The sequence below is a fragment of the Vulpes vulpes genome, chromosome 1 (genome assembly GCF_048418805.1).
Source record: "Vulpes vulpes isolate BD-2025 chromosome 1, VulVul3, whole genome shotgun sequence".
Taxonomy (NCBI): domain Eukaryota; kingdom Metazoa; phylum Chordata; class Mammalia; order Carnivora; family Canidae; genus Vulpes; species Vulpes vulpes.
The window spans coordinates 45273938-45291116 of record NC_132780.1 but is presented as its reverse complement, the minus strand read 5'-3'; the positions used below and the strand labels follow the sequence as shown (position 1 = coordinate 45291116).

Sequence of the window (17179 nt, the reverse complement as noted above, 5' to 3'; positions counted from 1 at the left end):
GGGTACTCCTCTGTCTTTTTATTCTTTCCCTCAAAGTGATGTTCAAACCATCTAGTTGACCCTTTGGAGTTTAAGTGAAGGAAATTAAAATATAGGAGTATTTTAAAAACGCTAATGCTAAATAGGACTTTTCATAATTCTGGAGTCATGTAAGAATTGAGCTATTCACAGGAACATTTTCAGTTCCTAACTCTGAACTTTTCCCTCAAGTTTGCCTGATAGGGGCTTTCAATGGGATAGTAGGATGGTCCTCTGAACTCCAAATTCTGTAGAACAGTATGGAACCTTGGATGATTCGCAGACAGACATGTTGAGTTTTTAGACTGTCCAGTGAATACCTGTTAAAACAGACTTCCACAGGCACTCACATACACAGACCTACACAAAGATATGTGGGACACACACAGACACACACATATTTATACATGACCATTAAGGATAGTACCATGTGAACCCACAAGGGAAAGAAGAATGGTCTTCTTCATGTTCTCATCACCAGCCCCGGCTGCTCTGTCCCTGCAGAGTGAGTTACCTGCACTGAGCTGTGTCAGTGCTTGTCTCCTCTCTGCCTCTGTGCTATCAGGGGATCCAAAGTTAGGCTCTGTACCAGCTATCAGAGATTTGCTGAAGTGCTTACATGATGACCGTGAAGTTCTCTTATGTTCTTAACTGAGACCATCTGCCCTCACCTGGGATTTTTGGATGGGGAAGGTGTCTACCTTTTTGCACTGTACTTGCATCTGAAGAGTGGTCCCAGTGTTTCGACGAGATCCCTGGACTAGGTCAGAGTGGGCAGTCTTCACCATGCCAGACATTTCTCTAGGAGTTAGGAATTGCTGGGGCAAACACTATGTCATTATAGACCAAAAAAAAAAAAAAAAAAAAAAAGTTGCTCAGAAGTGAGGAAGGCAGAAAGAACACATGTAGGAGCAGTCCTGGATGTCTATAAGGAGAGGTTGGAAAAATGGTCATGGGAGAGAAAGGATGTGTGATTTGGCTGTTGTATAGTTCCAGAGTTGACCAAACAAAGTTTGGTCAAAACCAACAAAACAAAGTTGCTGTGGAGATACATAATTCCTAGATTTCAGGAAGTATGTACGTATGTGTGTATTTCAGGAAGATTTCAGGAAGTATGTATGTATGTGTGTATTTATTTATTTGAAGATTTAATTTATTTATTAGAGCGAGCATGAGTGAGGAGGAGGGCAGAGGGAAAGGGAGAAGCAGACTCTCCACTAAGTAGGGAGCCCGACTTGGGACTCAGTCCCAGGATCCTGGGATGATAACCTGAGGTGAAGGCAGATGCTTAATTGACTGAGCCTCCTAGGTTGCCCTCAGATAAGAGGTATTTATAAACGAGCTAGCAATAGCTGACTTTCCAAACTAGGTTAACATTTCTTGGGCAGGCTGTCAGGTAAGGATGAAGAAAATAGTAGTAAAGTCACTCAAAATTTTGTTTTGGGGCCTTCACCATACCCCTCAGTAGTCATTTGGAATTTTTTAGAAATGAAACTAGTGCATGGACTGTGTTACCAGGGAGTAAACAAGTAGAAAGCAGGTGAGATGTGTCCCAGAAGCCATCAAACTGGCAACTGGCAGATGGGAGGCCTTCTGTTTAGGTCCTGCCCTCTCCTTTTTATCAGTAGCCTATCAATGACCCTCTAAACCCCATGGTGGCTGCTTTCAAGTCTCTTGTCATGTAGTTGAATAGGCAAGACATATTTATGAGAAAATTGAGATAACTGGACATACAGCAGAGAGAGAACAAGAAATACTTTTTTTAGGGTTTAATCTGAAGCTTCAACCATTGTAAAGTGTACAGACGTCTCCAAACTAGAAAACTATCCTAGAACATTCCTCAGTGAAATGTTCCCATTTCTAACTTTTTTGGCAAATCAGTGTGCTCCACCTCTATAGAGAGGTGATTTAGTGATGCCTTTAATAAAAGAAGCAGAATTTTTCTACAATGTAAAGATCACATTTGTAATCTAGAACTTTAGGGAACTGATTAGAAATCATTGAGATTCCTTTTTTCCCCCTTCTAACTATAGTATATAACATGTGTGTTTTGTATAATAACATTGCAAAATTATATCTAAAGATCTATTTATCATGGGGTTCTCTTTTTGTCCAGGGCTGTCACTCAGTTATGCAGCAAAAAGGGTTTTCAGAATTTATTGAGAACTTCCCAGTGATTTGATACCTTTTTCTGTTCTTCACCACAATCTAGTTTAACAGTATTTTATCTAATTTATACCATTTACTTAATATCTAGGTTTAATGTCATTTTATACCCCAGTGGTCAAATTGCCAGCCTGTTTTATTTTGTGGAAGGAACAGGGAATATTATTCTAAATACTATGTTTCTTCTCTATAAAATAGGGGTTGAGATAGATGGGGTTGAAGTTGTCTGCGTGTTGCGGTGAAAAGGTGTGCTTCCTCTTGAATTTCAGAGCCCAGGACAAGGCAGCGATGCAGTTGAGTGAGCTGGAAGAGGAAATGGATCAGAGGATTCAGGCAGTAGAACACAAGACGCGGAAAGACGTGAGTGTGTGGGATTGGCGTGTTTATTCCACAAATCCTGGTGCAGGCAGTGGGCACTTTGTAGGTGCAGCAAGTCTATAGGCTCCCAGGGGCTCTTAACGAGGGCCTTTTTTTAAAAGATTTTTTTTTTATTCATGTATTTGAGAGAGAATACAAGTGGGGGGAGGAGCAGAGGCAGAGGGAGAAGCAGACTCCCTGCTGAGCAGGGATCCCGAGGTGGGGCCCGATCCCAGGACCCTGGGATCATGACCTGAGCCGAAGGCAGACGCTCAACTGACTGAGCCACCCAGGTGCCCCTCAGTGAGGGCATTTTTGGTGGTGGTGGTTTGGGGGAGAGTAAGGAGAGAGGGAGCAGATAATTTCAATAGTGAGTGCAGTGAAGACCAAGTGTGGTAGTCAGCGATGGGAAGAGGAGGTCAGGAGGTCAGGGACCCCTTTGTGGAGGTGACATGAGTGCTGTGGTCAGACAGCAGAGCCCCCCCTTCAATGGAGGAGGGTGGTGTGGTTTTATTCCATGATGTCACTGACCACATCTTCTGCCAACTTGAAATCTAGATTGCAGGGAAACTAAAATTCTCTCTGCAGACTTCATCATGGAATGTACTCTTATTCATCACTGAAGGAGCTCTTATGGTTGGAAGTTACTACCTTCAGTGATTTCTGTAGAAGCAATACTTGTGTTTTTTCCTTCTCAAGTCTAGTTGAGTGATTAATGTTTACTGGAAGGAGAAAATAGACCTATCTTTAAGGCTACTATTCAATTGGACTTTTTCTGTTCATTTGCCCCATTACCTCTGAGCGGCCACAGGTAGTGGCATCTGATTGGCCTTCATGTGCTTCCCGGCTCTGCCTTTGCCTGGGCTGGGTGGCCCTGGAAAAATAACTTGACCTCTGACCCTGGTGGTGCCATTTTTAGGATGGGGTAATGCCACCAGCCTGCTTGACAGAGGTTCGGCCTGTGATCTGGATGGGTGTTCCATGCCTGAGAGGTGCTGGAAGCATCATGGCTGTAGCCAGTCTGTTCTTCTCTGTTGCTCTTTGTAACTCTGTGTCCTTTCAGAGTCTTTGCCTAAAACAGCTTCATCACATGTATGATTTCAGGTGTTTTTGTTGTCTCATCTTTTAATGACAAGGTTAATAGCTGTTGGGATGTCACATTTAACAGAGTGAACGGCTCAGAGTCCATGGGACAGCTTTAGTGTGGTGGAGACCCCATTCTTCTGCTAGCACTTCATCTGTTGGGAGTCTAGAAACGGGAAAATCATATTTTTTTCTGCCTTTTTTCCTCTCCATCCATCTAATCTGTGTGCTTATTCATTCATCCAACACTTACCAAGTGCATGTGCTGTTGTGCCATCAATCTCACTGCCTCCTCCAGCTACGTACTTAACAAACAGGTCTGTTGTTAGTGTTGGAGCCCTTACCATGGCTCCCACTCCTTGTAATGTTGTGTTGGGTCCATTGTAACGTCAGCCTCAGCTCAGCCCCTGTGATTCTTCACTGCACAGCTCTGGTCTGGCGTGATCATTGCTCTTCCTTCGCTCCAACGGTTCCCTTTGCCCATCCTTTCCATCTTCCTGAACTCAGCAAAGCTTAGAGAAAGTCTCCACTTCTCTTTGATGCTGTCTCCCAGTCCTCTGGCCGTATTCACCTCTTCCTGACCTTGACTCCTATTGTATGTACAGTGTTATTCCATTGTCCTGGCTCAGTATTTTATCTTGTAATGGCTTTTTTGAAGTAAAATTGACATGCAAGAAACTGCACAAATTTGTAGTATAGAGTATGATAACACTGGGTATACCTGTACGGTGTGAAACCATCACCACAGTCAAGATAATGGATATACCTGTCCACCATGGAAGTGTCCTCATGCCCCTTTGTCCTGTCTCCCTTCCTCCCTTCTCTCCCCTCCTTGCCAGGCAACCATGGTGCATTTTCTTTGGTAAAATATCTGTTAAAGTCTTTTACTCGCTTTAAAAATTAAGTGATGTTCTTGTTACAGAGGGATTTTTTTTCTTTTTCTTTTTTAAATACATTTTTTTTAAGAGTTGTATTTATTCATGAGAGAGGCAGAGAGAGAGGCAGAGACGTAGGCAGAGGGAGAAGCAGACTCCCTGCAAGGAGCCTGGTGTGGGACTCAATCCTGGACCCCAGGATCACACCCCGAGCCAAAGGCAGACACACTCAACCACTGAACCACGCAGGTGTCCACAGTTCTCTTTTTTTTTTTCAAGGCGGGCGGAGAGGGAGAGAGAATCACAAGCAGACTCCGCTCAGAGCCTGATGTGGGGCTTGATCCCAGGGCCCTGAGATCATCACCTGAGCTGAAACCAAGAGTTGGATGCTTAACTAGCTGCACCGCCCAGGTGTCCTTGCTGTGGAATTTTGAGAACGCTTTATATATACTGATTCTAAAATTCTCTCCCTGCCGTGACTTGTCTTTTCATTCTCATAACAGTATATTTTGAAGAGTAGAAAATTTTCATTTTGATGAAATCCAATTTGTCGGTTTTTCTTTAATGGATCATGGCGTCTAAGAAATCTTTACCTAACCCAAGGTCACAAAGATGTTCTGCTGTTTTCTTCTGTAAGTTTTATTAGTTTTAGGTTTTACATTTGGGATCCATTTTGCATGGTATGGATCAAAGTTCATATTTTTTTGCAGGTGGATATCCAATTATTCCAGCACTGTTTGTTGAAAAGGCCATTTGTTCTCCATTGAATTGCCTTTGTACTTTGTCCCAGATTGGTTTACTGTATTTGTGTGGATTTATTTCTGGGCTCTCTGGTTTGTTCCATTGATTGCTTTATGCCAGTATCACATTGTTTTGGTGACTGTTGCTTTATAGTAAGTCTTGAAATCAAGTAATATTATTTCTTCAACTTTGGTCTTTTTCAGAGTTGTTTTGGCTATTTTAGATCCTTTAATTTCTGTAGAATCAGCTTGTCAACTTCTTAAAAAAAAAAAAAAAGGAAAAAAAAACCTGCTGTGGGTTTGATTTGGTTTCATTGCCTTTATAGACCAATTTGGGGAGAATTGGCATCTTAACAATAATGAATAATTTTTGATCCATACACTGATGCATTCTCCATTTCACTTAGCAATGTTTTGTGGTATTCAATATACAGATCTTATAAATCTTTCCTCAGATTCATTCCTAGGTATTTGATACTTTAATGCTACTATAAACAGTGTTGTTAAAAATTTCAATTTTTTTTAAGATTTTATTTATTTGATAGAAAGCACAAGGAGGGAGAATGGGAGAGAGAGAAGCTGACTCCCCACTGAGCAGGGAGCTCCATGCTGGACACTGGGATCATGACCTGACCCAAAGGCACCCTCAATCAGCTGAGGCACCCAGGCACCCCAGAAATTTCAATTTCTGATTACTCATTATGACTATATAGAAATACAGTTGATTTTACATATAGATCTTATACCCTTTCATATTTGTTTACATTGTTCACACTCAGTAACTTTTTTGATAGATTCCATCAGATTTTCTACATAGATGGTTATGTAGTCTATGGATAAAGGCAGCTTTACTTCTCACTGATGTGAATGATCACTTTTATTTTTCTCTCCTTATTGCACTGATTAGAAGAAGAAAAGTAAGAACAGACATCCTTGTCTATTATCACTCTCTCAATACAAAGTATGATGTTGGTGGCATGTTGTTCATGGATGCCCTATATTGAATTGAGCATGTTCCTGGATGGCTGACAGTTGTTCTAATTAGGAATGGAATGTTGGATTTCATCAGTGCTTTTTCGTATCTGTTGAAATGATCATGGTTTTTCTCTTTTTTAGAATATCAATGTGGTGAATTACACTGTTTTCAAGTATTAAAACACACTTGCACTCTGGGGACAAACCTCAGTTATGATGTATTTTCATTTTTATATCTTGTTGAATTCATTTTGCTAAATTTTATTTTTGCATCCATGCTCATAAAAGATTGGTTTGTAGTTTTCTTTTAATGTGTTTAATTTTTGTATCAGGCTAATGCTATTCACATCATAGAATGAGTTGTGAAGGATTCCCTCCCTTAGTTTTCAGGAAGTTTGTGATGAATTGGTCTGAGCCACCATTTCTACCTAGATTACTGTAAAGATCCCCTATCTGATCTCTGGGCATCTGCCTGTGACAGGTTGGGAATGGAAAGAACTACATAGTGATAATTTCCTTTATTGAACTCTGAATGAAATATTTTTAAACCATAAAAGTTGTTATGTTAGGGTTATGGCCTTGGATTTAGTGTGAAGACTTGCCTAGTTACATATAGGTACATTTCCATGCCAAGAAGGCTGTGCAAGGGAGTGCCTCATTGGGAGGCTCACGTCTTTATCCACCTGTGAAGTGGCAACACTTGCTGGGCTCACCTGTAAAGCTGGATAAAGTCAAGAGACTCACTTAAAAAAAGGTTACCATGAGTGAAGATGTTGCCCTTCTCTTACACATTTTCTACAAAGCATAGAATATCTAATTTACATGGATTATTAATTTAATTGGATAATTCAATATAATCCTTGCATTAATCCAATAGGGAAACGGAGGCTGCAAGTAAGTTGTCTCAACTAGATAGCCAGTAGGTGGGTAGCAAGACCTTTTAAGTTAGGCAGGTGTTCAGACATGGGGTCATGTCTCCCCTGCAGAGGGGCCTTCCCTTACCACCCTGACTCACTTCCTGTCACATCTCACTGTTAGCTTCTCTTCAGCATTGCTTCCTGAGATCATCTTTGCTTCGTGCCCTCCCCAACCAGGATGTGTGTCTGCCTGCATTGCTCCTGCTCTGTCTCCCTGTGCATATAGGAGACCATCAGTGGACATTTGTACACTCAACTTCACTAGTTATTAACATAAAACTTTATTTGGATACTAAACGTAGGGAGTAAAGTTCCATACTTTGTTAAAAGAAAAAGGAAATTTGAAGATGTGTGGGCTCTTGGCAACTTTAGCCTCAGACCTCCTGGGGTGCCCCCTTGCCTTTCTCTGATCCAGGCAGGAAGCAATTGAGAAGTACTAGCCTATGTGGAAGCACTTAGCATAGACATTTGCAAGTGATGTGATTTGAATTCAGGTCAGGTGTAAGCTTTTGGAAGAAGGACAAACCCACCAGACCTTCCTGGACCCTGATGAGATGATAGGGTTCAAGGAAGCACTTGGACCTTTGGCTGTTGCCATATCTTTTAATTAATAATAATGATAATTAATTAAACTAGTTAATTGATGTGCTATGGCTTTCTGTCATAACATGAGTAATAGTCTTAGAGGTGTCTCTCCAGGTGATGTGTGCATGTAGGCTTTCAGTTCTTCAGGTTTCAATTCCAAAAGAGCCATACCTCCAGAATCATTTGGTTTACTTCCGCCATCCATTTTCGCCTTCCCTATGTGGGAGACTTTGGGTCAGCCTTAGTTTGATACAAAACATTTCTCATGCTGTGGAATTTTAAGAATCTATTTAAATCAATAAAATCTTCTTCTTCTTCTTCTTTTTTTTTTTTTAGGAAAAACGTAAAGCTGAGGAAGCCCTCAGTGACCTCAGACGTCAGTATGAAACAGAAGTAGGGGATCTACAGGTGACAATAAAGAAACTCAGAAAGGTAGGTTTGTGGCAGCTAGGCTTCTAGGAATGGCCTTAGTAATATCAGTGTGTTTAAGTTTTTAGTGACCAAAAACAGTTGGAATCATATTAAAGCAGCAGTTAGAATCAGATTTCAGAGTCAAACTGGGCTCCCTAGAAAGACACTTTTATTTTTTGAGTCACTTTTTCAGAAGTCTCTGATTTTCTTTTCTGTTTCCAAGGGCAGCATATATTCTGCACAGATCTAATAAATATTTCTGACCCCTTGAATAATATCCATCAAACCCCAGTTTTCCTTCCTCAGATGCCCTCAATTCCCACATGTTCAGTGGACTCTGCTCATGACAGAAGGGATACTGTCTTTGCTGGTCCCACATCCCTGTATTCCTGTATCCCAACCCCCAGCTGACTGCAAGGTATATGGTCAGTATTGAGTGAGTATTTATTAAATGAAGTAAATATTCTTCTTCTATGTAGAAAGTTCCAGATCTAGGGGACCCCTGATCAACAGGAGGTAGAAGAGAACTTGTTGAAATGTGAGCAAAGGTGTGATTGGGTTTGGCCTTTGCTGTGTTTGGTTTCTGATGAGGAGGGCGTGTTTCACCCAGTGGTGTGCTGGTAGCTACTTAACAACTGGCTCTGTAGGGGGAAGAGGGTCAGGGAGGAATCTGTAATATTTTCTGATTTCCATGGTATAAATACTCCCACCATTAACAATTTCAGGCTACCAAGTTGACATCACTGAGTGCAGAGTTTGGAAAGAGGTGTGTAAAATCAGCTCTCAACTGCCAGCATAGATTGTCTGTAGCATGGTACTATGTCCACCTCTTGCGTGTGGATTGTCTCTGTAACTAGTGGAAGTGACTTGGCTAAAATGAAAATGGCTACTTAAAAAAGAATCATCAGTGAAAGTGGCATTGTGAATTTGGGCACAACACTTTGCTTCTCTGGTTGTTCCTATGATAACCTCTAATGCTCTCTCCAGTGTTTATAGTCAATGAGATTAAGTGACGATTAGCTGCATTTTGTAGGCTATTGCAATTCAAATCTCTGAAATTATTAAAAATTCTCCCCAATAGCCATTTTGGGAAATTATGATCAGTATCAACCTTTTCTCTAGTCTCCAAGGTCATTAGACCATACATAAGAATTTGAATGGTCTAATGACCGTTTGAAAGGACCAGTCCTTTGTTTATGCCAGAGTCACAGATTCTCCTAGCCCTGGTCCTCAGTTATTTTTCATGTCTTCCCAAATCTTTAGGCCAAAAGAAAGTTATGTAGGAAAGACACAAAATTTCTTGCCATGTTATGGCATAGATGAGGACCAAATAGACCGTGAACAGTAAGTGTCAGAAGTGATGGGACCAGAGTCCTTATCAAGGCTCTGCCTGCCACTTTCTGCCTGTTATAACAGTTGGCGTCATTATCATTTCATTTCTTAATGTAGCTTAACCTATGGAAAAGTTTACAGGTTGATTATGATTGCCTTTACGTTATGCCATTGATTCTGAGGAACTAGGTTTTTTTCCTCCTACTTTTTCTTCTCTGAAATTGTCATGCATCCAAAAAAATCAGGGGATTTTCTCAGTTATGATCAGCCATGTGGCATTGTTGTGTGAAAGCCTTTCGTTGATACATCTGGTAAGATGAAGAAAGTCCAGCATCAGGTTACTTAGGCTTTGACTTAGACTTAATGAAATATAGCATTCATTTTGATCAGTGCCTAACTATTCAGTTAATGGAAACCCACAGACCCCACAATTCCCAGGGACTATCAGCTATTTGTAGGAAAGACATTTTTGTTGTCCATGTTAGAGATGCTCCTAAGCCAGTTTAGTCTGGCTTAACAAGTCAACCAGAAAGCAGAGTTGATGTATATATTCATATAATTTTCTGTGCGTATGTCACTAGCTTCCTATCATACTTAAATTTTATTGATACCAGGTATTTTAATAAGCATTTACAGAAATTACTGTGAGGATAACAGGCGAATCTGATGCTAACCCTACTGTTAAAAACCTTGGACTCTGGTAAGGGAACTAAGGCATTCATAAATAATTATAATACAGGATAGAGTGTTAAGTGCAGATAAATTTCTAGGAGAATATAAAGGTCTAGATTCATATGCAACATAACTGAAAAGGCAAAGGTAAGTCACTTTATAGGTGAATGGTTTCCCAAAAGGACTTTTTCATTGTTTTCAAGGAAATTCATTCAGTGATAAAAGTCCCTTTTTTAAATGTTTAAATATTTAAAAGCAAATTTTCAAATCCTCATGGATTATGTATAGTTTAATGATTTACAAAGTTGCATGATGTTAAAAATCGAAGACTTTTAGAATTTCCATATCTTTATTCAAGGATTTTCAGCAACTTAACTGAATCAATTCAAAGTAAGTTTGTTAAATGCATACTTTTATTTGTTCTTTCAGCTAGAAGAACAGTCGAAACACATCAGTCAAAAAGAAGATGTGGCTGCATTAAAGAAGCAAATTTATGATTTATCAATGGTAAGAATCACCTTTCACTTTCAAAGTACATTTCCTCTTGGATGACTGTTTCCTAGACATAATCATGCTGTTTATCGATGTTCCATGGATGGAAGAGTAAAGAGGAATCAATACTTCACTTAGAGCCTTTGATATACCTTTGAGGAAAGGTGTTATTCAGGCTTTTACCCTCAGTGATACGCCATCTGTTGTGAATACTTTTATTTATTTTTGGTTCAGAGCACTGATGGCATGGCCCTTGCACATCACGTTGTTAACCCTGCTGTGGTCTGTATCCCTGGCTTTGTAAACTGAGGGTATGACTGCCCTTCTCTTCCTCCAGCGCTCCTCTTTCTGTTCCTTTCCTATCATTTGCTGACCCTGTGTCTGGGCTTTCTGCTGCCAAGCTGACAACATTTGCATCTGTTTTGTCATCATCATTAAGTTGTCTTTATTTTGTTTTTAGGTGGCCTCTCAAAGTTGAAAGCCAGTAGTGAACATTTCCTTAATTCAAACTGCATATTCTCATTGCAGAGCCCAGAAGTGAGCTAGCTGTGCTAGAAGGGCATTTCTTTCTCTCTAGTCATTAGTCCCGTACCACTTGGAAGAGAAGACTCCCATCAAGTTGGAATGTGCCAATCAGTTCCAGATGTTGCCACATTGGCTTTGTATTTGGATCATGACTTTCTTGTAGAATTGCTTGTTTTTCTTGCATTTCCTGGTTGAGTTTGTGGTTTCTTGGTACAGAGACACTCTGACATCTTCATGACATCATCCATCGATGCCTTCCAACTTTTTATTTATTCTTCTCAATGTATGGAATTTGTCTTTTTCTCCTTGAAAATACTAACTTTGGAGTCTGCAAAATTTCAGTTCTTATTGGACTGATTGTTTTTTAAACCTCCTACCCATATATCATTCTGGAATTTCTGAGAATTTTAAGTAGCTGGTGTAGGATTCCTATGCAGCTAAGTAAATAGATCTGTTTACCTCAGGGCCTCTTTCCTGAGAGAGTGTCTTCCTCGGAGCTGTATGTGTGAGGCTGGCTGTCAGACTGGGGGACCTTTGATTACCAGAATGAGTGGGGTATGGATATTTAGAGAGAGGCTTCAGTGTACCATATGCGAATCATTCAGTTCTTTTTATTTTTTTTTAAGATTTTATTAATTTATTTGAGGGAGAGAGAAAAAGTGAGTGAGTGCAAGTGGGGGCAGAGAGAGAGGCAGAGAATCTGAAGTGGACTCCAAGCTGAGCATGGAGCATGACTTGGGGCTTGATCTCATGAACCTGAGATCACAACTTGAGCCAAGACCAAGAGTCAGATGCTCAACTTGACTGTACCACCCGTGCGCCCAGTTCAGTTCTTTTTAAAAAGACAAGCCATGTCTTACTGCCTTAGAAACCAACTCTATCTGCTATTCTTTGCTAGTGTAAGAGAGATTGGCCTGGGGGCAAGGAGAAGCTGTGCCTTAGTATGTGATCTTAATTTCTGTTTTTAGCTTCATTTCCGACTGTTCGGGGTTCTGCCTGGCTAATTGTCTCCTCCTCTGTTCTGTAGCACAACCTTCTACACGCCTCTCCCAGACCTCCTGTTCTCCAGCTCTCTTCCCTTTGTCAGCACATTTCCATCCACTTTCCATCTTTCAGAAATGTATTTAACGCATGTAACAGTTGGGGGGCCCCTCCTCCATTCTTGTAACTTGTACTGATATATTTCATGTTATTTTGGCATTTCACGTGAATGGGGTCTCCAAAGGGAAAGAAGAGTGCTCAGCCCATCATGTTGCACCAGAAGCCTCCGATGTTTGTTTGTTTGTTTTAGAAAAACAGACATTTTTAAACCACACTAGTTTATTTCTTTTTAAAGATTTTATTTACTTGTTCATGAGAGACAGAGAGAGAGGCAGAGACCTAGGCAGGGGGAGAAGCAGGTTCCATACAGGGAGCCCAATGTGAGACTTGATCCAGGGACTCCGGGATCATGCCCTGAACAAAGGCAGATGCTCAACTGCTGAGCTACCCAGGCATCCCCACACTAGTTTATTTTTATGTGCAAAACTTACAAATGTGGGCAGCCAGGGTGGCTTAGCAGTTTAGTGCCGTCTTCAGCCCAGGGCATGATCCTGAAGACCTGGGATCAAGTCCCACATTGGGCTTCCTGCAAGAAGCCTGCTTCTCCCTCTGCCTGTGTCTCTGCCTCTCTCTCTCTCTCTCTCTCTCTCTCTCTCTCATGAATAAATAAAACCTTTAAAAAAAAAAAAAAAACCTTACAAATGTTAGGTGATAGGATTTTTTGTAAAAACTAGCCAGTCTGCCTGGTACTATTAATTCCACAGAATATTTACCAGATTTATAGCTCTCATTGAGCAAAACAGATGTTTACAGGTTTGATCTGAGATAATTTGCCAGTTAACATGTTAAAGTACGTCATGATCATGTCTTGACTATTGTTTGGCATCAAATATCGAGCATTAAAAAAAAAGAAGAAGAACTTCAAGGTTTTAGCTTTTTGAGACCTTAATACTTTATAATAATTTCAAATCACCTTGAATTGATAATTACCTCTTTGAACACCAAGATTTGACCAACTGTGGAGGGGTTGGGTGTTAAGGTTCCACTGCACTTGACTCCTCCCAGGTGGAAGACACTGAATCTAATGGCCTGTGCTGTTCCTTTTCTCCAGGAAAATCAGAAAGTTAAGAAAGATCTTTTAGAAGCACAGACAAGCATAGCCTTTCTTCAGAGTGAATTAGATGCTTTGAAAAGTGATTACGCCGATCAGAGTCTGAATTCAGAAAGGTATGAAATTTCACATTTTATTTTTTAGTTTGAATGAAATGTTTGTTTACATTGCCATCCATGTGAATGAAGTCACATAATCTTAAAAAATTTTTTATTGACTTTGCTAGTATATTCTTTGCTTCCAAAGATTTTGCTTTCAGTGTTCTGTTTTCCTGGTGACTTTTGTGTTTTAATTTTTTTTTAACAAACAAATTAGTTTAATTATTTACTTCTTAGGACAGTGCAGGGCTTAATAAATGTTTATTGTTGGGAACAGAAGAATATAACTAAAGTGTTGAGAGTCAGTGCTAATTGAAGTGTCTTGAAGGTAAGAATCCTGGCCCTCCAACATACCAAAAGGGAAAAGGTGGGTATCTTAGCAAGTCATTTCTTTTGATATACTTTTATTTTAGAGTATGGTGTTAATAACACAAAACCTAACACACATACGCATACACAGGCATGCATTTATGTATATATATGGATGCATTTATGTGTGTATATTTATATAGGTATTAGCATTCACATATTTGCATATAAATGCATATATGGATATACATGCATATAAATACATACATATAAGTGTGTGTATAAACATGTACACTTGGGAAAAATATGCTTTTTTGTTTTCTTTGCTTGCAAATTTTAATCACAGTTAAGGTCATGTAATGGTCAGCAGTGAAACATTTACTGTATATAGGCTCCTGAGCTATAGAAGGAGTTATGAGTGTATAATATATATTAAAAAAAGCAAAGATGTGGTTTGTGCTGCATGAGAACTTCAGACGTCTTTGGGAAAGACACAAAGCTGAAAGGTTGCAGAGTTAGCGTAGGTGCTCAGCAGCGCCCAAAACAATCTTAGCAGCAGTATTGTTACAGGTTGGGCCCATTGCCATGTGATGGTAGATAAAGTGTACTTTTTATTCAGAAGAGGCAAAGGACTTTATTAAAGAGGAGATACTTGAGGTCAGCTTGGGAGGAGCTGGTTTGTGTTGGTCTCAGGGCTCAGGGGCAGCGTTGGTGAAGTAACACAGGTAGCACTGCTATCTGCCAGGCACTGTGCTTAGTACTTTATCAGCATTTACTCTTTCAATCCATAGGATACCCTATGAGGTAGAGACTTAGTATCCCCATTTCAGATGGGAAAGAGAGTCTCAGAGATGTTCCAGGCGAGGCAGTAAGCAAGGCAGAAGCCAGAACCAAAGGACAGATATGACTGGTTTGAGAAGCCGTGGTCGGACATCTGGACAGAAAAAGATATTTGAAAGTAAAAGTTAAATTAAAAATTTTGAAAGCCAGTTTAAGACTATAATATTAGTGCCCAGCATTTTTGGCTGACATACTTAAATTTCCGTTGTCAATTGGGAAACTTTCAGCTTTATCATCAAAAAAGTGAGCAGAAAGGGTATTGTGGACAATAGTTAAGGGAGAGCCTGAGAGTCTTTGGAGGCTTAGTGATGGGGTTTGTCTGCTTAGAAATGGAGCTGAGGCAAACATTAAGAAGTGGCTAATGTTCTAGACATTATGGGGCAGAGGCCAGGGCTTTGTAAAAAAAAACCAAAAAAATCCTCAGGAATCTCTGAGCATGGCTTTATAGCAGACGGTCCTATGGACTCCTCTGTGGTTGGGATGAGGAGGGTTGAGCCAGGTGGGGAGAGGAGAAGAAATCAGAAAGGAGAAAAATAGGTGGGTGGGGACTGCATGAGGCGGGGAGTGAACAGGGAAGGGTCAGAGGTGAGAGAGCAAGCTGGATTGAAGGCCAGGGGAGAGGATAATGAGTATGTGGGGAGAGGGGACTCAGCAGAAAGTGAAGGCTCATGATGTTCCGTGAGGAGTAGAGCTGGGTTTGGGAGGCAGAGCAGGACATTGCACGGGAAGCACAGGGGGTCGTTGTGGGCGTGCGGGGCTGCCTACTGCACAGAGGAACTGAGCAGGAGCCCAGGGAGGTAGGAACCCTGGCCAAGGACACACACATCTTTGAGAAAGGTGAAACGGAGTCTCGGAGGGCAGGTACATGTAAGGCAGGACTGAGTACCTAATTCTTGCTCAAACATAAAATTTGGTTTTACAGGGATCTGGAAATAATCCGAGAGTACACAGAAGATCGAAATAGTCTTGAGAGGCAAATTGAAATACTCCAGTAAGTTCCCATATAAAACGCTCATTACATTTATACTTTCCTAATGTTTCCTTAATAAGACATGTGCCACATATCGCACCAGTTGCTCTATCCTCAAGACTGGGTTTGCGGGTCCTTGCGTGTTTGCTGTGCTACATTTAGCACATCCATTTGGCTTTTTCCTGCTTTTAATCCTAAGTAAACTAGTCAAATCCAGGGACTAGACTAGAATTCTCTTAAAGTTCTTACAAGTCAGGTGATATGTTATTATACCTTTGTAGAGACCAAGGGCTCTGACCTCAGTGGCTTTCTCTGCAGCTCAGCACACTGAGGCTGTCAGGAGTCTCCAGTTAGTGCACGTCATGGCCCCAGACACACATGATCATTCTTGCCCAGTGTATTGTTCTTGGTGAGAATGATGTTTTTCTTAAATTTTTTTAAACCCTACTGGAAATATACCTGCTCTGTCAGCTTCACACCTGAGTTACCGTAATTCCAGCCTCTGAGCACCTTCTCCACAAAACCTCCCCCGCCTCTGCCCATGTTCTTTTCTTCCCATGTATTTTCTTCTGGTTTGTCTTCCCAAATGAAGTAAGGTCAGGCCTGGCAAGTTATTTTTCAGCATTTCAAAAGCTCATTAAGTCTCACTGGTGGCAGTTACAGAGTTGACTATTACAATAATTCTGTTCATTCATTCTTTCAGCAGATTTTCATTCAGCACCTTTTATGGGGCAGGTATGCCAGGAGCTGAGGATAGAGTGGCAAGTAAAAAGAAAAGAAAAAAAAGTCTCTCTCTTTATGGGGCTCATCTAGGGGAAGAAGATGGAGACTGATCTATAATTGTAGAAATAAACATAAAATGTCAAAGGAGAAGTAGGACAAAAGGAAGGGGTGTGCCTGCTGGGGACATAGAGTACAGAGCTTCCTCCTAACTGGAAAGGGCCAGGAAGTGTTCTGGCAGATGCAGCAGTTGAGCTGAGATCTGAAGATTAGCCTTATGTAGGGCAACATTGGCCACTCTCAGGCAGAGGCTCTGTTATTGTTCTCATTTTTAAGAAGAGGTTGCTGAGAGAGGTTTAAGAGAGGCTCTGACTGATAAATGACTCCCATAGATCAGATGGGATGTACACACCTGCACTGGGATTTTTTTTTTTAAGATTTTATTTATTTATTCATGAGAGAGAGGCAGAGACACAGGCAGAGGGATGTGTCAAGACCTTTAAAAGAGAGATGATCCATCAGTTAAATTGTAGTTCTTGTAATAAGTTATGATCTCAGCTTATGAGGTTTGAAGGGGAGTGGGAGAAAGTTGCAAGAGGTGGTAAGTAATTCTGCCTTCTGAACTTGCAGCCTGCAAGGAAAGTGGCTTTTACCCCAACTTTCCTTATCTATTTATTTATTTTATTTGCTCTGTAGAACAGCTAACCGGAAGTTGCATGACAGTAATGATGGCCTTAGGACTGCCCTTGAAAACAGTTACAGCAAGTTCAACAGATCTTTGGTATGCAGTAGAATTTTATAATATGTTTTGTTCTTTCTTGTACTTGAGTATTGTGATGAAGATCCTGTATTTTCTTAAAGGGGAAATTACAGTAATGAGAAACTATTCCATTTAGTAAGAGGAGGCAACATTTTCCCAAATTATAGAATATCCTATTCCTC

The 17179-nt window shown here is 40.6% G+C and overlaps 1 protein-coding gene across 5 annotated transcripts in view; it reads left to right on the top strand.

The window, feature by feature from the left end:
- Window positions 1–17179, top strand: part of RASEF (RAS and EF-hand domain containing) — a 180545-nt gene that overhangs the window by 138646 nt on the left and 24720 nt on the right. For all 5 annotated transcript variants that reach the window (XM_072762963.1, XM_072762954.1, XM_072762951.1 and 2 more), the window contains 6 exons: window positions 2454–2544; window positions 8053–8148; window positions 10561–10638; window positions 13301–13416; window positions 15470–15538; window positions 16934–17018. In XM_072762963.1, coding sequence (XP_072619064.1) covers window positions 2454–2544; window positions 8053–8148; window positions 10561–10638; window positions 13301–13416; window positions 15470–15538; window positions 16934–17018 — 535 coding nt within the window. The remainder of the gene's footprint in view (window positions 1–2453; window positions 2545–8052; window positions 8149–10560; window positions 10639–13300; window positions 13417–15469; window positions 15539–16933; window positions 17019–17179) is intronic.